General features: G+C 36.0%; 1 protein-coding gene and 1 non-coding gene across 5 annotated transcripts in view; both read right to left on the minus strand.

Annotated features, from left to right (window-relative positions):
* The window catches only part of CYB5B (cytochrome b5 type B), a 148801-nt gene that overhangs the window by 88801 nt on the left and 38400 nt on the right, over nucleotides 1-21600 (minus strand). The window contains exons 4-5 of one of the 4 annotated variants that reach the window (XM_004468119.4): nucleotides 16562-16590; nucleotides 10176-13796 (exon numbers count right to left, since the gene is read on the minus strand). The exons of 2 other annotated variants lie outside the window; for them this stretch is intronic. In XM_004468119.4, coding sequence (XP_004468176.1) covers nucleotides 13706-13796; nucleotides 16562-16590 — 120 coding nt within the window. In that variant the 3' untranslated portion in view covers nucleotides 10176-13705. One more of the 4 variants, XM_058279787.1, reaches the window with a different exon arrangement.
* On the minus strand, nucleotides 2162-2267 carry LOC111766473 (U6 spliceosomal RNA). Its single transcript, XR_002798515.1, has one exon. It is a non-coding gene; the product is annotated as a U6 spliceosomal RNA (small nuclear RNA).

Here is a 21600-nt window from a genome sequence, read left to right on the forward strand (position 1 = left end):
CCAAGGGCACAAGAGGGAAGAAAGAGCAAAGCGAAGTAGAAGACAGTAGGAGTGGCTGGCTCAGAGCAGACTATCTGGGTAATAAGTCTATAGGTAGCATTGGGTCAAACCACAGAGAATATTGAAAACTAGGTAAGGACATGGTTAGTTCCTGAATAAGGAAATGTGTTAAATGTCAGAGAAAAAATAAACTTCTAAATAGATTTAATGGTGATAATTCTTAATTCTCACAAACAAGCGATTTCTTAAGTAACCTGATTGGGTGCATTTTAAAAGAATTACTCTACCAAAATTGTTTCTACCCTCCAGGTACATAAAGGGAGGCACATAAGCATTGGACTTGAGATTATCAGCAAACAAAATATCATCCAATTCTGCAGGGAAACAGGTACCCTTAGACTGTGCTAGTGGAACTGTAAGTTGGTACCATTCTCATAGAAAGTGGTATGGAGCCTTAACAATATGCATATCCTTTGATCCAATAATTCAAGAGCAAGAAATTTATCCTAAAAACAAAAAATAAAGTGTAGGAAAAATTCCCTGACAAAGACATTCTTTGCAGGGCTGCCTATAAAAATAATGTGTTAAAAGCCAAAAAGAAGCAGATATGGCTCAATGATTGAGCTCTCACCTACCACATGGTAGGTTCTGGGTTCAGTTCTTGGTGCCTCCCAGAGAAGATGAGCAAGACAGCAAGCTGGCGTGACAGGCAGGCACAGTTAACGGATGCAACAAAATGATGCAAAAAGGAAACACAAATAGGAAAGACAATGACAGACACAGCAAAGCAGGGAGTTGAGGTATTTAAGAGATTGAGTGCCTCTCTTCCACATGGGAGGTCCCCGTTTCTGTTCCCAGTACCTCCTAAATAGAAGATAAGCAGACACAGAGAGCACACAGCAAATGGACAGACATAGCAGACAACGAGTGCAAACAAGGGGGTGGCGGGGTTAATAAAGGAGTGGTGAGAGTGGGCATCCTTGCCTTGTTTCTAATTTTTAAAATTAAAAAAAAAAAAAAGAAGCCAAAAAACCTAATAAAATGGCTGAAGAATCCACAGAACATTTTATTGAATATATAGAGAGCCAGTAAAAATGAAGAATTTATAATATGGGAAAATGGTGAAGCAATAATAAGTAAAAAGAGTAGGATACAAGATTGTATTTTATACCTTGAGAAAACAGGAAAAGCACTAGAAATACATCAAAGTATTAATAGTGGTTCATTGCTTTGGGTGGTGGAACAATAGTTGACTTTTTTGCTTCTTTCAACTTTTCTATATTTTTAAGGATTTTGTTTTTTAAAAAGTTTGCTTTAAAAATCAAACTAACAAGGGGAAACAGACTTGGTGGTTAGGGCGTCCATCTACCACATGGGAGGTCCGTGGTTCAAAGCCCAGGCCTCCTTGACCCGTGTGGAGCTGGCCCATGTGCAGTGCTGATGCGCGCAAGGAGTGCCCTGCCACGCAGGGGTGTCCCTACGTAGGGGAGCCCCATGTGCAAGGAGTGCACCCGTAAGGAGAGCCGCCCAGGGTGAAAGAAAGTGCAGCCTGCCCAGGAATGGTGCCGCCCACACTTCCCGTGCCGCTGACAACAACAGAAGCGGACAAAGAAACAGTACGCAGCAAATAGACACAGAGAACAGACAACCGGGGGAGGGGGGGAATTAAATAAAATAAAATAAATAAATCTTAAAAAAAAAAAATCAAACTAACAAACTTAAACACAATTCTAGTCTTTGCCCAGGGGCAAGAATATCTTGAATATAAGTTCCTATTCAATTCAATGAATAAAAGTTCACTATTAATACTTTCCCAAAATAATTATTTTATCTAAGACTATTATTTCTCAATAAGAAATGGACTGTTGAGTCACAGACCTAAATATCAGTACATTTCCTCTAAAACTGAAATAATAGTCACACCCACCTCAAGTATTCTAGTGCATATAAAGCACTTGACACAAAGGAAGCAGTATCATACATGGTTAAAAGCCTAGGTGCAGATTTTGACTCCATTATTTAATTTGCTTTGTCACACTGGATAAGTTACCTAACTTTTCTTTGCCTCAGTTTCTGTCTCTATGAAATAGGGATAATAAAAGTACTTGTCTGTGGGGAGTGGGGTATACGGGAACCTCATATATACAAATATATATATTTTTAAAATATGGAATGCTTCACGAATTTGCATGTCATCCTTGCATAGGACCATGCTAATCTTCTCTATATCAGCCCAATTTTAATATATGTGCTGCCAAAGCAAGCACCTCATATTTTTTAATGTAACATTTTGTGTGATCTGTGTGTCTTTTAAAAAAAAGATAATAAAAAAAAGTAAAACTGTTTCTTTATATAAAAAGAAAAGCTAAAAAAAAAGTACTTGTCTCATAGGATTATTAGGAGTATCAAATGGGTCAGTAAATGTAAAGCACCTAGTAAGCATGAGGAATTATTACTGAGTGCAATATCTCAGTTAATTGTCAATTCAAATGCACATCTCACTTCAGAACTTGAATTTTTAGCTAGAATTTTATATATCAGACAAGTGTTAACAAAGAGAGAAAAATGGCAAACAATACATTTCTAAAAGTTTTGTTTTTCCATTTTTTAAATTTAATTTTTGTTTTTAATAAAAACAATACATGTATATAGTTTAAAAAGTTAAATAGTGCTACAGGTCTTCTGTTAGGGGAGACCAGTTCTTTCCCCACCACATGAGCTTCCATCTGAAGGACTTCTCTGGGTAGACTAAAACCTTCTGGCTTTACCCCACTTCTCTCCTTGGCGAAGTGAGTTATCTGATAGGTGAGTTTGGAAATAAGGAACTAGCGTTGTTCAGCTCATACCTTTCTCTCCTCTTTGTTGCCCCTTTGGGCTAGCTGAGCAGAGACAGGATCCCACAACAGGAGGTCTGTAGACTTCCAGTCCTATAGTGACTAGGGATAAATCTGCCTTGTCCAGAGCTGAAATGTAAGAAAACTCACTTGCCATCAGATCTAGGCTGCATCCACCAACATTGTTTTGATCAATAATAACGACAGCATTTTGATTTCAGATATCAGAATCCTGTCTCTGACAGATTGGTACAGAACTCAGCCAAGGAAGGATATATTTAACAATACATCCTTCTAAGAGTCAAGTTTCTAAAACACAGTACTGCCTTGCCTCATTCCTTCCCCTCCCACTTTCCAACACACAGAAAAACACTTTCAACTCTTCTGTTTCTTCTGGTATTTGCCTCCACATATCTAAATAACATATTTATACTACTATTTCTTGAATTTTCAATTTTAGATAAAAATCTATTAAGCTTTTTTATACTGTTACCCACATATGCGTCTCCTTCCCTCATCCTCCTGATAATTAATAATTTCTGTTAAGTATTTACATGAAGACTATGCAAATACAGTTCTATCATCACATTTCTTTTCTTATACATGTTGTTATTGGAGTAAAACATTGCCTTTTTCACATTTACTTAGATTTTTTAGGTTGTATCACTAATCCATCCCCAAGACATCAATATAGGAAAAAACAAAAAATCTATCACCTCTCCCCTCTTCCATTGATCATACATCATCTTCTTTCTTGGTTTACTCCTCCTCTTCTTTTTTTTTTTAAATCCCTAATCCCTTGCTGGTTTGCCAAGTGCATTCAAGAGGAAACTTCTTGATACCTTGGATGTCTGCAAATGACTTTATTCTACCCTCAAACTCACTATTTTCAAGGCTACTACACAAACTCTACTTTCAGAGATGAATGATGCTTCCAATTAATGTTTTTCAGGGTTCTGTGAACTTTTTTTCTTGTTGGCTTTCTCTCTTGTAGGAATTTAAATTTGTTTTCTGCAATCTTCTAAGTTTACTGGCCTCTCGTCTTTCAAAAATTCCTTGAGATCTTTCATCAACTGAAGTCTATGCTCTCATTTTGTTTTTGTGGATTTATCTTTTTTATTCCTTGCCCTCATCATTCCAGGGCTTTGGGAACATAGATAAACAGAGTTTGTTCAAGCTGCCACGTTCAATCAGAAACCCCTTACTGTTGTTTTTTGGTTTCTTTTTTTTTGAGTAATCCAAAAACAATCTAAGTATCAATCAAGTATAAAATTTTATGAAAGTAATCTCCCATGCAGAAGAATTCTAAATAATTTATGTAGATACTCTGTCCTCAAGGAGGTGAAGCACAACTCCCCATTCCTGAAGACTGGGCTGAGTATAATGACTTCCTTACAAAAAGTACAACATGGAGCTGTATGAAAAGTTCCTTCTGAAGGGTAACTTTATAGTGTAGAAAAATGACAAATGTGACCTTGGCCAGGTAATCAAGGCCAACAGCAACAGTCCTAAATCACGTTGACAATATGTACTCTTGATATGAAGTGATGAAAATGGAACTTTAACTCTGTGGTCTTCCTTTCTGAAACCATAACCTCAATCTAATCATGAGAAAAACACCAGAAAAATTATAATAGAGGGACACTACCAATACCTAATACCTAACTAGTAGTCCTCAAAACTGTCATGGTCATCAAAAGGAAACAAGGAAAGTCTGAGAAACTGTCACAGTCAAAGGCGCATAAGGAGAAATGACAACTAAATAAAATGTGGTGGGAAGTGGACTTGGCCCAGTGGTTAGGGCGTCCATCTACCACATGAGAGATCTGCGGTTCAAACCCGGGGCCTCCTTCACCCGTGTGCAGCCGACCCATGCGCAGTGCTGATGCACGCAAGGAGTGCCGTGCCACGCTGGGGTGTCCCTCATGTAGGGGAGCCCCACACGCAAGGAGTGCACCCCGTAAGGAGAGCCGCCCAGCGTGAAAGAAAGTGCAGCCTGCCTAAGAATGGTGCCACCCACACAGAGAGCTGACACAACAAAATGACGCACCAAAAAGAAACACAGATTCCCATGCCGCTGACAGAAACAGAAGCGGACAAAGAAGACAGAGCAAACAGACACAGAGAACAGACAACCAGGGTGGGGAGGGAAGGGGAGAGAAATAAAATAAAAATAAAAAAATACTACCTTTCTAAAAAATAATAATAAAATAAATATAATGTGGTACCCTGGATGGGATCCTGGAGTAGGAAAAAAGACAGTAAACAAAAATGAAGGAAATCTAAATAAAGTATGGACTTTAATAATACTGGTTAACTGTGGAGGACTGTTTAGCAGTTCCTAGAAGTTTAATATAGACTTGCCACATGACCCTGCAATACTACTACTGGGTATATACCCAGAAGAACTGAGAGCAGTGACATGAACAGACATCTGCAAATCGATGTTCATAGTGGCATTATTCACGATTGCCAAAAGCTGGAAACAACCCAGGTGTCCATCAGCAGATGAATGGATAAATAAACTGTGGTGTATTTACACAGTGGAATATTATGCAGCTGTAAGAAGAAATGAAATCGTAAAGCATATGACAATATGGATGAACCTGGAGGACATTAAGTTGAGTGAAGAAAGCCAGACACGAAAGGACAAATACTGCATGACTGCATTACTATGAATCAAATATATTGTATAACATACTGTATGATTTTTAAAAAGTAAAAAAAAATTATACCGGTCAACAACTATTTAATAACAATTGTTAACAACATTAACAATATTGGTTCATGAATTTTAACAAATGTACCATACTCAAATAAGATACCAATAGGGTAAACTGGGTGTGGGGTTTATGGGAACTATCTTTATAATTCCTCTGTAAATCTAAAATGGTTCTAAAAAAATAGTTTTTAAAAATTTCCATGGAGTCAATAAATACTGGCAGTTGAATCTATTTACAAAGAAAACAGGCTTGGTCTGTGGATATAAAGGAATGGAAAGGAATTTTGGTTGTTAGTGCCTTATGTGGGCAACATTGGGATTCATCTCAAAATTCTACTTGGGAATATTAGACAATTCTTACAAACACAAACACATACATACACAATATTATGGGATTACAGTATCTGCCTTGGGTATGACTACCTTCACTTCCCAATGATCCCCTTCCCATTTAAACATCAGGAAGGAGTTCTTGACTCCTCAGTGGGGCCAGAAGCAGACATTCTCATGTCACCTGGCCAATCACAGTCTCACTTCTAGGAATTATTTTCCATTAGCCACCTTGGTTCCTCTTTGTTTTCTGATTCCTGGTCCTACTCACTTCAAGTCCAGTGATGTTTCTTACCCTTGAATTCCATTAGATATCACTGATCCATAACATGTAAAATCACCATTCTACCTAAGTTAACAAGTAGGTTTCTGTATCTTACTCTATGACAGTGATAATCTGAACATGTATTTTTTGTTGTTTTTCAAAGCAAGGAATATCTCTTCTTTCCAAAGATATCTAGACCTGGCACAGAATTTTAAAAATGGGTTTCTGCCCTATGGGAGCTTAGATATACTTGGGGAAGGAAGGCCCTTACATGGACATTACCAATGCAGGCATTATAAGGTCAAATTAGGTATATAGAGAGATCATAGTAATCAAGATGTGTCTCAGAAACCCAATATGAACTAGCTTAAAACAAAAAGCAAATTTATTGACTCATCCACAAAAGGTTCAGAGGTAGAATTTACCCTTAAACACAGGTTACATGATTAAAGATGTTTAAAAAGAGCTGTACTAGAGTTTACTTTGAAACTGACTGCCCTACTGTGCAACTTTAGAAAAAAAAACAGTTGATTCTCACAGGACCAATTTGATTAATGATCTATCTCTGTACCCAACCCTACAGCCAGGTGGAACTCATTGATTGGCCAGGCCTGAGTCATATATGTCAGATAAAAGCCAACAGATGAATACTTATCTTAGTTACTTGGTGGCTAAAACAAATACCATATAATGGATTGGCTTAAACAACGGGAATATATTGGCTCACGGTTTTGAAGCTAAGAGAAGTCCAAAACTAAGGCATCATCAAGGCAATGCTTTCTCCCTGAAGCCCATTCAAGCCACAACACAACTAGAGGAATATTAAGGTTGCAGTGACAGCTGCCTCGATTTATGAAGGTATCCCACAGAAAATTGCAGTTGTAGTTATAATCAGAATTACCCTCCCTTCAATTTAGTGAGATGATTATTTCATGACTATTTCATATATTTTAACAAACCCCAGTCCAAACACATGCCTTTCTCTATATGACAAGCCATGTTTTATATCTGAAGTCATCTGCAATTTGTTTATAGAAGAGCTATAATGACAAAATAGAAAGAGTGACTATATTAATCAGTCTGGCCCCAATACCTTGAAGTTTAAGAACATGTGTTTTTCAACTTGGCAACCTCCCAGGGATGGTCCAGATTATAATTAAATCAGTTTTATTTCTTCCATGTTTTTCAGGACAGATGATTGGGTACATTCTGTATCACAATACTTATTAAAATTCAGGAGAAGCACGGCTGAGGTGCCATCTTGTCATTTAAAGAATAAAAAATAATAAATGGTAGTAAAAAGGGGCAAGACAAGGGTTAGGTTGAGAGCTAGGAATAACATCCAAGAGGAAAGAGAAAGAGAAAATAAAAAGGTTAGACTGGGAATGTTGGGAAATTTATTTTCCTATACTGCTCATAGTCAAGCCTCTCCCAGTTTCTATCTCTATTTGTTCCTGATTAGATTTCTATAGGCAATTCAGAGCAGGCAGGTTTGTAGAAGATTCATTTTTATTGTGGATAACATCCTATTGTTTTGTAACATAATCACATTTCCATTTCTGAAAAAATCTAATGAGGAAAACTGGAAAAAAAAATCCCCAAAGTACGCTTGAAAGGAATGATGAAATTCAAGCATCTCATTTTTTCTTTCTTTCCAGGTCCACGTGGTTCTAAAGTTAACATCAACATTAGTCTTTTAGTCAGAGATCAGGGTCAAGAGCACAAACAACAGGAAAAAGGGCTTTGAGACTGGCACTGGTGGATCAAAAATGTCATTTGTTACACTCATAACAAATGGCATTTGTATTTTCATTATGTTGTGCTTTCTCCAATGAACGTGAATCATCTTTCTACAATATGACAATTTCCAAAACTGGAAGTGACAGGCAGCTTCCAAATCTTATGCTTCATGCAGAAAGCATAAGATTTCCATTTCTCAGATTTCATGTGATTTGCAGAGTTTGATTCAAAAGAGGCTAAGGTCAAGCCAACCGATTAGCAATTATTTTTCCAGTATCATTAAAAACTATATATTTACATATATAGTTCCCAGTTAAAACTTATCCAGGATTCTGGATTGAGTGATAGGGTAGGTAAAGTTATGCAAGGACTTCTCATCTGTGCTGCTTAAGGATTTCATCAATACTCCCAACTCTATCCTTTATAGGTTATCTTTTATCAGTTGTTTCTAACAACAGTTCAAATCTAAATTCTCACTAACTGGTTTTGCAAAACTGCATTGCAAGGGATAGTGGGTTACTTTTTAAAAGTTGTTTCTACTGATGTAATATGATTCTCTGAAAAACCAAGATATTTCAGGGACCCCTAAGGGAGTAGCTGTTTTTTATTATCTACTGATTAAGAAAATGACTGTACATTAAGTCAATTAATCATGCACAGCAACATCTATATATATTTGAAAGTCAGCAGCAGATATATATGGCGTATTATTTATTTTGGTTCAGCTAGGGCTTAGTGTTTATATGGAAACCACTGATAGGAATTTAAGGAATTATAGGGCTGGATTTAGGTTTAAATCCTGGCTCCCCTAAGAAGCTATATGGCCTCGGGCAAGTCAGGTGGCTCTCGAAGCCATGGGTTAAATGAGGATATTCCCATCTACCTTGAAACTACCAAAGCCATTGCAAAGTATGTAGCAGGTATTGAATAAATAATAGCTAGTATTACAATTGCATCCTGTTTCATCTGAAAAACTCACCTCTCAAAGCTTCATAAAAGAATTGTTTTCTCCTTTTTAAAATGCCAGTATATATGCAATTAAGTTGAGTGGGTCTTGAAATACATAGTAGAGCTATCTATTTAGCTAATTAACATTAGGTCTATGCCATCAACCACCAGCAATTTGGTGGATTGTGTGAGTATGCCTTACCTTAAATTTACATAATTGGAATCACAATCTTCTCTCAGGTTTTCAGGAATCAACCAGAATCTGTCAAGAACCTACCAAATGTTCAGCATCATGAATGCATTCAATTAGTAGGAATTTTAAACATCAGATTCATATGCTAGAAATAAGAATGGTGCTGTCCTTTCCAGTTAGTAATCCTCAATTCATGTGAGTGAATTAGACAAGCCCTACTGAATAATGTCTCATGAGTAGTATTGGAAGGCTATCAGTATCTTTTAAAGGTGATTATAAAAATATTTTATTTTTATTTAAAAGATTATCTATTTATTTCTCTCCCCTCCCTGCAATTGTCTGTTCTCTCTGTCCATTCGCTGTGTGTTCTGCGTCCACTTGCATTATCTGGCCGCACTCCTTTTTGTTGCATCATCTTGCTGCATCAGCTCTTCATGTGTGCGGCACTACTCCTGCGCGGGTTGTGCTTTTTTCATGCAGGGTGGCTCTCCTTGGAGGTCACACTCTTTGCAAGTGGGGCACCCCTATGCCGGGGCACCCGAGTGGCATGGCATTTCTTGTGCACGGCAGCACTGCAAGTGGGTCAGCTTACCCCACCAGTCAGGATGCCCTGGGGATCGAACCCTGGACCCTCCATATGGTAGATGGACACTATCAGCTGAGCCATGTCCATTTCCTATAAAAATATTTTATTTCCCTTGTTTTATTAATACAGTCACTAGAACTACAATCTCAGTGTTTATTTTCCCCAATGGCTTAGTTATTTCCAAGAAAAACAATTATTTGGAGACAGGTATTTGCAGATAACAAAATGCTACTACCTTGTATTGGCTTCTCTTTACTAGATGGTTTCAGTAAAAACAGAAGCCCCAAACCTATCTAATTTCTACTTCATACCCATTAATATAGCAAGAGTCTTGATTTTTGCAGCTCATGATAATCAAGTGAGCAACTCACTACAAGCAAAAATCCTGAAAACCCACAGAACTCCCCATCAGGTTACACTAAACAGTATTAGCAAAGATACAGGGGCTTCCATTCTTCTCAAATTATTGTCTTCCATAACACCTGAAGATTATAGAGCCAACACTTCAACTTTAAAAAAAAAAAAAACTTAAAAAAAACAACTGTAGTCAGAACAAAAAAAGGGAAACAGTAACTTTATTGTGAAAAATTCTAACAAACATTCAGTGTGCACATTCCAAGAGAAAAAGACAAAGATCTTTGTTCAAAATATGCTGAAATGAAATAGGTAAACAAAGTCCATTACTGAATACACAAAAGGAATGTTACAGTCAAGGGTGAAAAAGAAAGGAACTTAAATAATCATAATAATGTTTTCCCCAAATAGCAAATCTAGGACATAAGTGTAGGAAAAGAGTAGCTACTAGATGCTAGATACAGGGTAGGCAACTTGACAAATACCTCTCTACTTTGTTGGAACCCCCCTTCCAGGTCACTCCCACAAATTCCAAGCCTGGCTCTTTCAGAGCACAACAGCCAAATGTGACTAAACTCCCCATTACTTTTGAGATATTTGGCAACAGAATGAGATGGTTAAAAAATCAATTGCTTGTTAAGACAAGACATGTCAATCCAATTCTTTTGGGGTAGAAGGTTAACAAATATTAACTTTCTGCATTTCAATCTCCTAAATGGAATTTAACTAGATAGGTATCACTTGAGATTTTAAGCATGAGATACCATAACTAATGAGATACCTGGTCTGTAAAGCATTTTTCATTACTCCCCATCAGAACTAAATGAATATAAACTTAGCAATGTTCTTATTTCACAATATGTGTATTTAAGATAACTGCTAGATCATAAATTTATAAACTATAGGTCCCAATGGATTTTTTGTTTCTGGTTAAGCAGTCACATGAAAAGAACGAAACACAATTCAAACTTTGTCCTCATCACTTTTTTTTTCTTTTCAAATCTGAAGTCATTTGGAACTCAAAACCAATTCTTACGAGATAGGGGCTAGGAAATTTTGGAGAACTGGCACTAACATCCTCTACTTTGGTGGCACACAATTTTCCTCTAGCCATTATGTGTACAGTAGTGTGTGTAACAGCTAGTCTTCCTCAGGAATAAACAACCAAACACCCTGGGGACTAGCTTCAGGGGCACTATCAGCCAACAGGGATTGGTTCCACTGGCTCTCCAGAGGAGTTTTCACGACTGCCAGTGTTGAGACCGTCTCAAGAATTCAAATCTACTTCTTAAACAAAGGTCCTTTTTGATGGATCTGGCTAACATACTACATTACTTTATTGTTCAGAAAAACTTCTGCAACCTTTTGCACAAGTCTACCTTTCACCCAGCAGTTTATGCAGGCAGCAGAATAAGTGTATATAGAATTAAAAGTGGTTTTATGATACAATGTGACACCATGTTAGCAGTAGTTCAAAAGAAGCTCACGGGTATTGGATGGGTTTTCACGGATGGTAGAGGCAAAGTTTGAACATTTTATCCCTTGGACTCCGAGTAAAAACAAGTCCAGATATAAATGGAAAAAGAAAACTAATATGAACAGAAAACACCTTTTGCTTTGGTGTTTACCCTAAAAAAAATAAAAAACATCAATTTCACTTAGGACTATAGTTCTTTAACATTTCTTATAAAACAGATGTTTCTCATTACATTTTAGAGGCTGCCAACACATTTTTACAATTGATCCAAGTTATCGTCTGGCTTAGTTTTAGCTTGAATGTTCTCTTTTCCCACTCAATACTCTTTTGTTCTTTACCTTCACCCATCTTGGCCCCAAGTAATTATGTAACTTAATTATTATTAACAATTATATACCAAGTCCTATTCAAGGCAACCTCTTCCTTGCCTTCTAATGGAGGAGCATCAATAGTCACATCCCTTTTGTTACATAATAACCAATGTTTTTTAAAAAAATAAAGTGGCATTTTAAAATGCATACAAAACACATTTTCTAAAGTTAAGAGTTTGACTATATTCATATCCCTGATATATAAAAGTCAGCCAGAAATCTCCTACAATTACTCCAAAATGTTATATCCAAGTATGCCAGTACAAGGTTAATATTATTTTGATGAATTCTGAATCCATTCAACTGCTAAATCACAGGATACAAGACCCTGGTTGAACTTTTTCTTAAGTAGTTTGCATGGGCAAACACTGGTGTGTAGTGTAGAGCAGTTTCCTGTCTCTTCAAGTCACTGGTAAGCTGGGAGGGGGGAGGAGATACTGAGCAGTGTCCATGATCTTTTTCGAACCAGGCTACTCCCTGCTGGATATGACAATGGCTCAGAAGCAAACTGGTAATCCTCAAAGGATGGGGGAAAATCACCACAAACAGTTGTTGGCAAGAAAGCAACCAATGTACTGGCTCCTCAGGTACTTTCACCAGGGGGAAAAGAGTGAAGTCAAATTCACCAGAGAAATCTCTGAACCAAGAAATAACAGTAACAAAACTCTTAAATAAACAATAACCTACTCCTCAATGAAATACACATCTGATTAAAAAAAAAGACCATCTTTTTATTCTCAATGGAAAATCAGAACAAAACCAAAAGTAGGAGTCATAGAGGTGAAATACAGATAAAATAAAAAACATTCTCTTTTCATTACCTCCCCTTCCAAATGTCATTTTATTGTACAAGTTATTGCACTGGAGAGAACAAATTAAATACTGTAATTCTGATCAATTTGGAGCCTTTTATTTTTGTAAAATGGATAATCTAAAATTTGCTAATTAATAAACAAAAAAAGCAGCAAAAATCCCTGTTAAAGCTCTACAGACATAAGATGACTAGGAAGAAAAAGAACAACAAAAAAACTATAGCTAGAAACCTGTGCCAAACCAAAGTAAAGGCTGAAATCTTTGGTGCCTTTTCTAAACTCATATCCTAAAGTAGTGTTTTTCAATATTTTTCCAGCAGCCTATTATCCCAATTCATCCCCTCCTTTTCCCTATTTTTCCCCACCCTGAGAAATAAGATGGAAGCATAATTTTGTCCAGCACCACTTGGAAAGAAAGGAGGCTGGACTTAGGGGTTGGGAAGAGATACTTGCTATACTAGAGAGGAAGCACAAAAAAGGAGATGAACACATAGTTCTCTTTCTGGTTTAAACAAATACAAAGAAGGAACAATATTGGTTGGCAGTTCTGTTTTAGGCAATAGATGTACACCTTTACTTCATGAATTAAATCCCTTAGATAAGTAAGTCAAATAACTGAATTCAGATTTTTAAAAAATATTTACTTAAAGGAAAAATGGAAAAAGAAAACCTTCAAAACCAGAGTATGCTATCCTGTTAAGAATGTCTAATATGTGTTCAAATTCAAAGTATTGGGAAGGAGGCATTTTGACCAAAGGGTAATGTAACTAGAATATATGAATTGTAATTATTAACAGAACATTTTAAAATGTAATGGTACTTGTGGAAAACAGTGAAGGGAGGAAACATTGGCAAGGGCACAGAACAGTGAGCAGGTACTGTGGGAGTAAGGCTCTGAGAGATGAAGGACACTGGATCCGGGTGTGAAGTGCACAGCTGGCCAGCCATCTTGGCTAGAAGGGGTAACACACATTTGGCAGGGTTCAAAGAGAGGGCACTGCTGCTACCCCAAAATCAAGTCTCTAGTTTTCATTCCTAAGTGGATGTGCTTTCCAGACTTCAACAAGGTCTCCTCAGGAGAATCTGCTTTCCGATGTATAGTAACGATACAGGAAACCTAAGAGAATGGCGCCTATGATGGGAAAAACCCAATACGACCAGCAACTAGAGACGGGGAGGAAAAAGTAATAAAGTCAGGAACACTTAATACCAAACATTTGTTATCTTTCAGCATTTTAATACTTTTGTGGGCAAATAATTTGTTTACCATGGTAATTTTTTATTACACAGTAGCTAGAGGAAACCAGATATTTGGATTGGATTGACAATATTAAATAATAACAAAAAGGTTAAAATCAGAAATACATAGTATGATACCCAAAAAAAGATACACACACACATACCTCTACCTGTGTTTTTATGACAGATAATGGTTATTTCTTGGTTATGGGATTATTGGTAGTTTAAAATTTTCTTCTTTGTATTTTTTACTATTCTACTATTAACATTTATAAACAGGAAAAAATACTTAAGTGCCATTATAAAATAAATTAAATGGATATCTAAAGTACTATGGTATTCTATACAATTTGGGAAACAATAATATCTAGTACAACTATGTATCAATGTACTACGTGCTTCTGTGTATTTTTCAAATTTAATCCTCACAACAACCCTATAAAATAGGTACCACTATTATGCTCATTTTACACATGGAAAATAGAAGCTATGTACCCCAAATCACAAAGCTAGTAAGTAAGGCAGGCAGTTGGTTCCAAACCTGTCCTCAACTTCTAGTTATATACATTAATAAGGATACACCCACACATAGAATATACTGACTGTTCTAATAAAGGTAAGCAAATGATAGCCAGCTAAGAAAGTATTTTAAGAAACTTTTCTTAGGAGTTTCACGACAGTAATCATTCTCCTGAAAAAAATTATTCCTCTTTAATATGGCTTATCCAAATAACCTGGCTGCCCCAACACTTAAGACATATAAAGTCTTGGTATTAAAAACTTTTGAAGCCAATAAAACTGGCTGAAGTTTAATAATAAAAATGAGTATGTCTGTCTAAACATGCCTGCATTTTGTACATTTAAGTATGGCATAAGACTGCTCTGGACAAGTTAAGAATGTCAGCCAGGTATCTTTGTTTAACAAAAAAAGAAAAGCAAGTTGGCATATATAATAACAACATGGTACATGAGAACTTTGAAGTAATCTCCCCATAAGAGTAATGAATTCAGAACTACTGGAAAGCAACCACGTAAGACTGAAGAGTTCAAACATAAGATCCTTGAGAAAACACTGAAGGAGAGAAATTCTTCAGTATACAACACTGCTTAAAGGAGACTGAGAATAGGTGACCACCAATCCTTTACAACAACTAACCTGCCACTGAGGACAGAACCAGAGGAAATCCATGTGTACTGCACCAAAGGAAATTTAGGTTCAACAATAACTTCCTGGCCATAAGACAGAACTGTTTTCCTGGAGATTCATCCAAGTTATGGCATGTAGTTATTGCAAATAGCTGTGATTCATTTATTTTTATTACTTTGTAATATTCCACTATATGAATATGCCAGAATTTACTCATTCATTTTGCTAATGAATAGATTCATTAATAAGATGCTTAATAGAATTCTTTTTTTTAATATCTTTAAAAAATAGAATTCTTTATGTATTTTTTTTTTTTTTCCAAGATTTTTATTTAATTCCCCTCCCCTCCCCCAGTTGTCTGTGTTCTGTGTCTTTTTGCTGCGTCTTGTTTCTTTGTCCGCTTCTGTTGTTGTCAGCGGCACGGGCCATTCCTCGGCAGGCTGCTCCCTCCTTCGCGCTGGGCGGCTCTCCTTGCGGGGCGCACTCCTTGTGCGTGGGGCTCCCCTACGCGGGGGACACCCCTGCGTGGCAGGGCACTCCTTGCGCGCATCAGCACTGCGCATGGCCAGCTCCACACGGGTCAAGGAGGCCCGGGGTTTGAACCGCGGACCTCCCATGTGGTAGACGGACGCCCTAACCACTGGGCCAAAGTCCGTTTCCCTCTTTATGTATTCTGTATAATATTTCTTGGTCAGTTTTAGTGTGGCAAAAGTTTATTGCAAGTCTGTTGCTTGTATTTTCAAATTATTTATGGAATATTTGCTGAGCATAAGTACTTAATATTGAGGAAATTGAATTTTCTAATAGTTTCCTTTAAGTTTTTTTATGAGTTTCCTAGTGAGTTTTTAATGCTCACTATTTTCATGGGGGGAAAAGATACATTTTTCACTCTGAAATACTTTAAGGGGTATCTCAGAAAAAGATAGAATAGATGGTCTATATAATCTCTACAAAGATCTTTTACAAGCCAAGGAACTAGTCAACTCAAGTAAAGACACTCAAGGATAGCAATTTATACCTTTTAGAGCTAACACTAACTGCATTACTAATACTACTGCAAGGGATATTTTAGAAGTAAACCTCTGAGAAAACCCATATTTTTTAACAACTAATTTTATTCTTCTGTAAAATGTAATAATGGCACCTACCGTACAGAGTGGTTGTGAGGATTAAATAGAACAAGTTTTAAGTGAAAGTCACATTACTGGGCTGAGGTGAGGAGACTGGAAGATTCACCAGCTTCATGTAATAGCTAGTTAACTGTCCATGCACACTGGCCTCTTATCAAGTATGATTCTAATTTATGTCATAACAAGATTTAAAAATTATACAAGGCATGAGCTTTTTTGAGTTAAAAATGGTTGAAACTATAAATATTTATATTTTAATGCCAAAAACTATTGAATTTGCAGTGACTCTGGCCAAAAAAGAACTAGCTGTTAAACTGGACTATTAAGTTATGTTATGCATTGTATATTTATGGAAGAATCTTCTGCCAGACATTATGTAGAACATAAGAAAGTCTATTAAAGAGATACTATACCTTTTGCACGTATTATTTTTTGAAGGATCCTGAAGAAGATGCATATTCAAAAATAAGAAACAAATAAAAAGAAAGATCATTAGCACAGCTTAATAAGTTTACTTGACTATTTATATAAACTCTTTAGTGATGAAAGAAATTCATCTTTCAAGTGTTTTGATGTTTATGACTCTAAAAGTAATGGGTGGACTGGAAATTTCATTTCTGGTAATATATTTGTACCCTCTAGTGAAGAACCACTAATGAAAGCATAGAGAAATGACCTAAACTTTTTAGACATAATAAAAATGCTAATGATACAAACTATATTGAAATGAACTAATCTGCAGTCACGCTGATATGCCTGGGACAAGTGGGCTTAACACTAGCATTAGCTGGTATCACATTTTCTGAAAATATACTCAAAGAAAAAAATCATCTTGTAACATAAAGATCAACTGTGAAATGCTATAGATCATGCAGATGATTGCTTTATGGCTTATAGAAATAAACTGGTTTACTCTCTGAAATCATAATAATTATGAATAAAGACCTTAGGGCTTATTTCATGAAGAAAAGGGAAAGAATGTAGCTACATGAAAGAAAATACCAAAACTACATTTTGATAATAGAGATGACTGAAGTACTGATAAATACAACATATACAACACAGATGAACCTTGAAAACAATACACTAAGTAAAAGATGCCATTCACAAAGACCACACATTACATAATTCCATTTATACGAAATGTCCAGAACAGGCAAATTTGTAGAGGGGTGAAGGTGTGGGAGAATGAAAAGTGACTGCTAATGGGTATGAGATTTACTTTGGGGATGATGAAAATATTCTAAAATTGATTGTGTTGATGGTTACACAACTCTGGAAATACTAAAAAACAGTGACTTGTACATTTTAAATAGATGTTATATGAATTATACCTCAAAATTTATTTTAAAATTTTTACTCAATTTAAGTAAATATCAAATGAAGTTATTGATTCCATTAACTAGCTGTAAAGTACAAAATGTCTGCTAACCTACTGCTAGAGGACAATAACCCACTGACATAGGTTACTGTTGCCCAAAATATCATCTCTGCCAATATGTAGAAGTATGCCAGGGTATGAAAATGGAATATTAACTCTGTTTAACCACAATTTTCAACAATTCCCATACATACTAGCCTAGATAAACTTTAGAGCAATCTGTAAATGAGTTTTTTTTTAAGATTTTTTTTTTCAATTTCTCTTCCCTCTCCCCACCCCCTTGCCTTGTCTGCTCTCTGTGTCCATTCGCTGTGTGTTCTTCTGTGTCCGCTTGTATTCTTGTCAGCGGCACCAGGATCTGTGTCTCTTTTTCTTGCATTATCTTGCTGCATTAGCTCTCCATGTGTGCGGTGCCACTCCTGGGCAGGCCACACTTTTATAGTGGGGGACAGTTCTCCTTATGGGGTGTACTCCTTGCACGTGGGGCTCCCCTACGTGGGGGACACCCCTGCATGGCAGGGCACTCCTTGCGCACAACACTGTGTGTGGGCCAGCTCACCATACAGGTCAGGAGGCCCTGGGTTTGAACCCTGGACTTCTCATGTGGTAGGCAGATGCTCTATCAGTTGAGCTAAATTTGCTTCCCTGTGAATGAGTTTTAACTTCATATATCAAAAACAGAATCATGCAAATGAATACACGCCCCGAATCTGAAAGAAATTAGCTTACAGGCCAAGTAAAACTTCTAATAAAAGCTTTTAAATAAACCACACTAATATATTACTATATTTCTTTGGGACTTTGATGATTATTGTTATCTGGGAAATTTCTGCTAGGAGAGGAAGAATTGGGCTAATTAAATGTGTTTCTCAATCTGAGAAATACAAAAATGTTATTGCCTTACAGATTTGGGTGGGTGGTAGTAGTAGTAGTAATGGTAGTATAAGCATCAAATGTTGCCTTTAAAAATATTTCACTGTAGCAGTCAAGAAATAATTGAATTCTACAAAGAAAATGTTAGTATTCTTTTATATTTTATCCATATAATAAATGGTTCCTTTAGAACAAAAAATGTAGAGTTACTATGAAAAAAAAACTGGGATAATTTGAAAAGCTTACACCAGAGTATTAAGGAACAATATACATATTATGATGTTTAATTTATAATTACTTTAAAGATGCTCATACTCCCTCTAGAATACTGACAGCCAAGTAAATGCCAAAGTACAGTGACCTCACTTATAATCAACTATAATGAAAGAGTTGTTTAAGGCACTGCTCTAAGCAGCCAAGTCCCTCAGCCAAGTTTGAAAAAAAGTCAAACAAGTCATTTTTAATTTTACAAAATTAAAAGAAAAAGACTATATTAACACATAACCTTCCTTCACTCCACCCTTCCATTCCCCAATCCTCATTTGCACTCCAAAGCTCTTATGTTCAATCTAAAGGATGCTTAAATGGAATTCCTATACTTTATGACTGACTTCAATGTATCCCTCTGGGTGTTCATGTACATCTGGCTCATTATGTTCTTGCTCAGATTTTCATTCACATGCAAGATTTCTGGTTAGCAGAACAGGGACCACATTCAACCTTAGGCATGGAAAGTAGTAATAGTAATGCCATGATTTGAGTTACAAGAGAGCAAATCAAAGCCAGAGTTCCTCAAGCATTAAGCCCTACTAAGTAATTATCATGCATGTTTCTTTATTCTCTAAGGAGTTTGGAATATTGCAAACAACAAAAACTGCTACAAGTCTACTCTGATTTTAGGTCAAAACTAGTAGAAAGTAATTGTTAAAATTAGTCCCTGAAGTTCTAGCTTCTTTAAAGCTTTACTACCCCTGTAAAACAAATAAGTATATAAATAAATACATATAAATACTAAACACAGCTTTTGTAGGATACAGGAAGCTATTACATAATACCTGAGTGAGATTTTGTAAAGCTGCTCATAATGAAATTATATCTAACATCATCAAACTCAATACTAAAAATCAGTTTCCTCACTTGTAAAATGAAAGGTTTAGACAAGATGAACCTGAATGGTAAAGCCACATCCAGTTAATTCAATGCAATTTTCTGACCCAAGGGCATTTTAGCAAAACTTACAAAAGCAGCCTTCTAAAGGTTAAAGAGAATGAATTATCATTCTCCCATGTCTAGGAAGATTGAAGGAGTACTACCATATGTAGATTTTTCTATCTTGCATTAGGTATAAAAAAGTGTGTTCTCTTTGATACTATTTCAACAGGCACAGCAAGTTAAGAACTGACCCACTTTGAAAGGCTTAAACAAATGACAAGGAAATGTCAACCGGCAACCATATTGCTGGGAATGGGGAGAGATGGAATTCAAGGTCAGTGGTGGTCAATTTCTTTATGAAGTCTGTTTATGAGTAAACATAGGAGAAGAACACACACTTGAGAAATGTGTACTCTGTTACCAGTACATTTAAAATGCACCTGAATTATGACTGAGAGGCATCAGAACAGGGCATTGTAAGTGTATCTACAGCCTAAATAGTTTATATTCAGGCTTTGAAAGTTTTAAGTAAAGAGAAATATAAAGTATAGAAGGAGCTTTTTGTTTTGTTTTGTTTTTAGGAGCTTATATTTTAATTCCTAAATTGGATTCCAAGTAGAAGTGAGTTTTAAGACACAGGATAACGTCGGCAAATTTAATGAGTTTTGGTATGGTCCAGAAGAATTTCCAAGTTTTTATTTAAACTTGTATCTGTGTGGCCAGTAACTTGTGAAAAACAACTTGGGAAATTTTGACTTCAAATAGGATCGGAAACCACTTCCTCCTTAATAAAATGGACCTTATAGCATGAGCTACCTATCATTAAATGCATTTCAGTATAAGGTTCACCTTACCACCTAAAATGTTTGAGTACTGAAGGTACATAATGTCAGTATTTTGTAGTCCCAACTGTAACATTGTCATGGGGTGTAGATCTGATGAACAGCCTTCTCCTGAACCTCCAGGATACTGAAATATAGAAGTCACTTAATTCAATTTTTTTTCTAGATGAGAATTCATAATGATTTGAAATTTAACAATTACTGTCTTGCAAAGCAAGTGAAAATTTTACTATAATTTAAGAGGGCTGATTTGAAAAAGATGTTACCTTGCCATTCTGATGCCTTATTCTACAAAACTACATATCATTTCTAAATAGAGTTTTGTGAGGAAAGGACATTAATCCTTGAGCTCTCTTAGCAAAAGGTATTTTGTCCTTGCAGACTGTTTTTGGCATTATAATCTATGCTTTACTTCAAAGAACATGTTACAAAATACAAATATGAGACAAAAACTGGGAACAATAAAACAACCAGACAAAATTCTTTGGTGAATAGCAATCACTCTTCATCTAAAAGGGCACTGGCATCACAACTTTAAACTTTTGTATGTTACGTATAAACTTTTGTATGTGTAACAGAAAACTGTGTATAATATAAGTCTGTAACATCTAGAAGGAAAAAAAATATCTACCTTTAAAGGCAACTTATAGATTGCTTCTAACATACCTAAAATTTACTAGATTTAAAAAGCTATACTTGAGTTAAAAAACATGCTAAGACTTTATGGACACAATTTTATTTGTTTTAAAGAACAGATCAAATCCTATTATAGAAAGTATCATCACATCAAAACTTTTGTATATGTAATACTAACTACCTATTTAAAAGAATGAAGACCTTTATGAACTGATAAGGTTCCTTTTAAGTAAAAGGAAGAAAGGTGCAGAATAGTATGTATGAGTTGCTCTTATAGTACAATGAATGCACAGAATCTCTTTGGAAGGGTAAACAAGAAAATGGTAGTTGGCTACCTCCAGGGAAGGGGAACTCAGAGACTAGGGGGTATGGGTAGGAAAGAGAGCTTTTTTTTTTAATAGTATACCTTTTTATACTATTTGAGTTTTTTATCATGTACATTGCATATTACACATTCAAAAAATATTTAATGGGAAAATGGTCTATTCACTATAATGAGATGTGACTGGTAAAGAAGTTGAACTGTGACCCAGTTAATATCTGGATAAATCTATTAATATTACATCAA

The sequence above is a fragment of the Dasypus novemcinctus genome, chromosome 18, assembly GCF_030445035.2.
Source record: "Dasypus novemcinctus isolate mDasNov1 chromosome 18, mDasNov1.1.hap2, whole genome shotgun sequence".
NCBI lineage: Eukaryota > Metazoa > Chordata > Mammalia > Cingulata > Dasypodidae > Dasypus > Dasypus novemcinctus.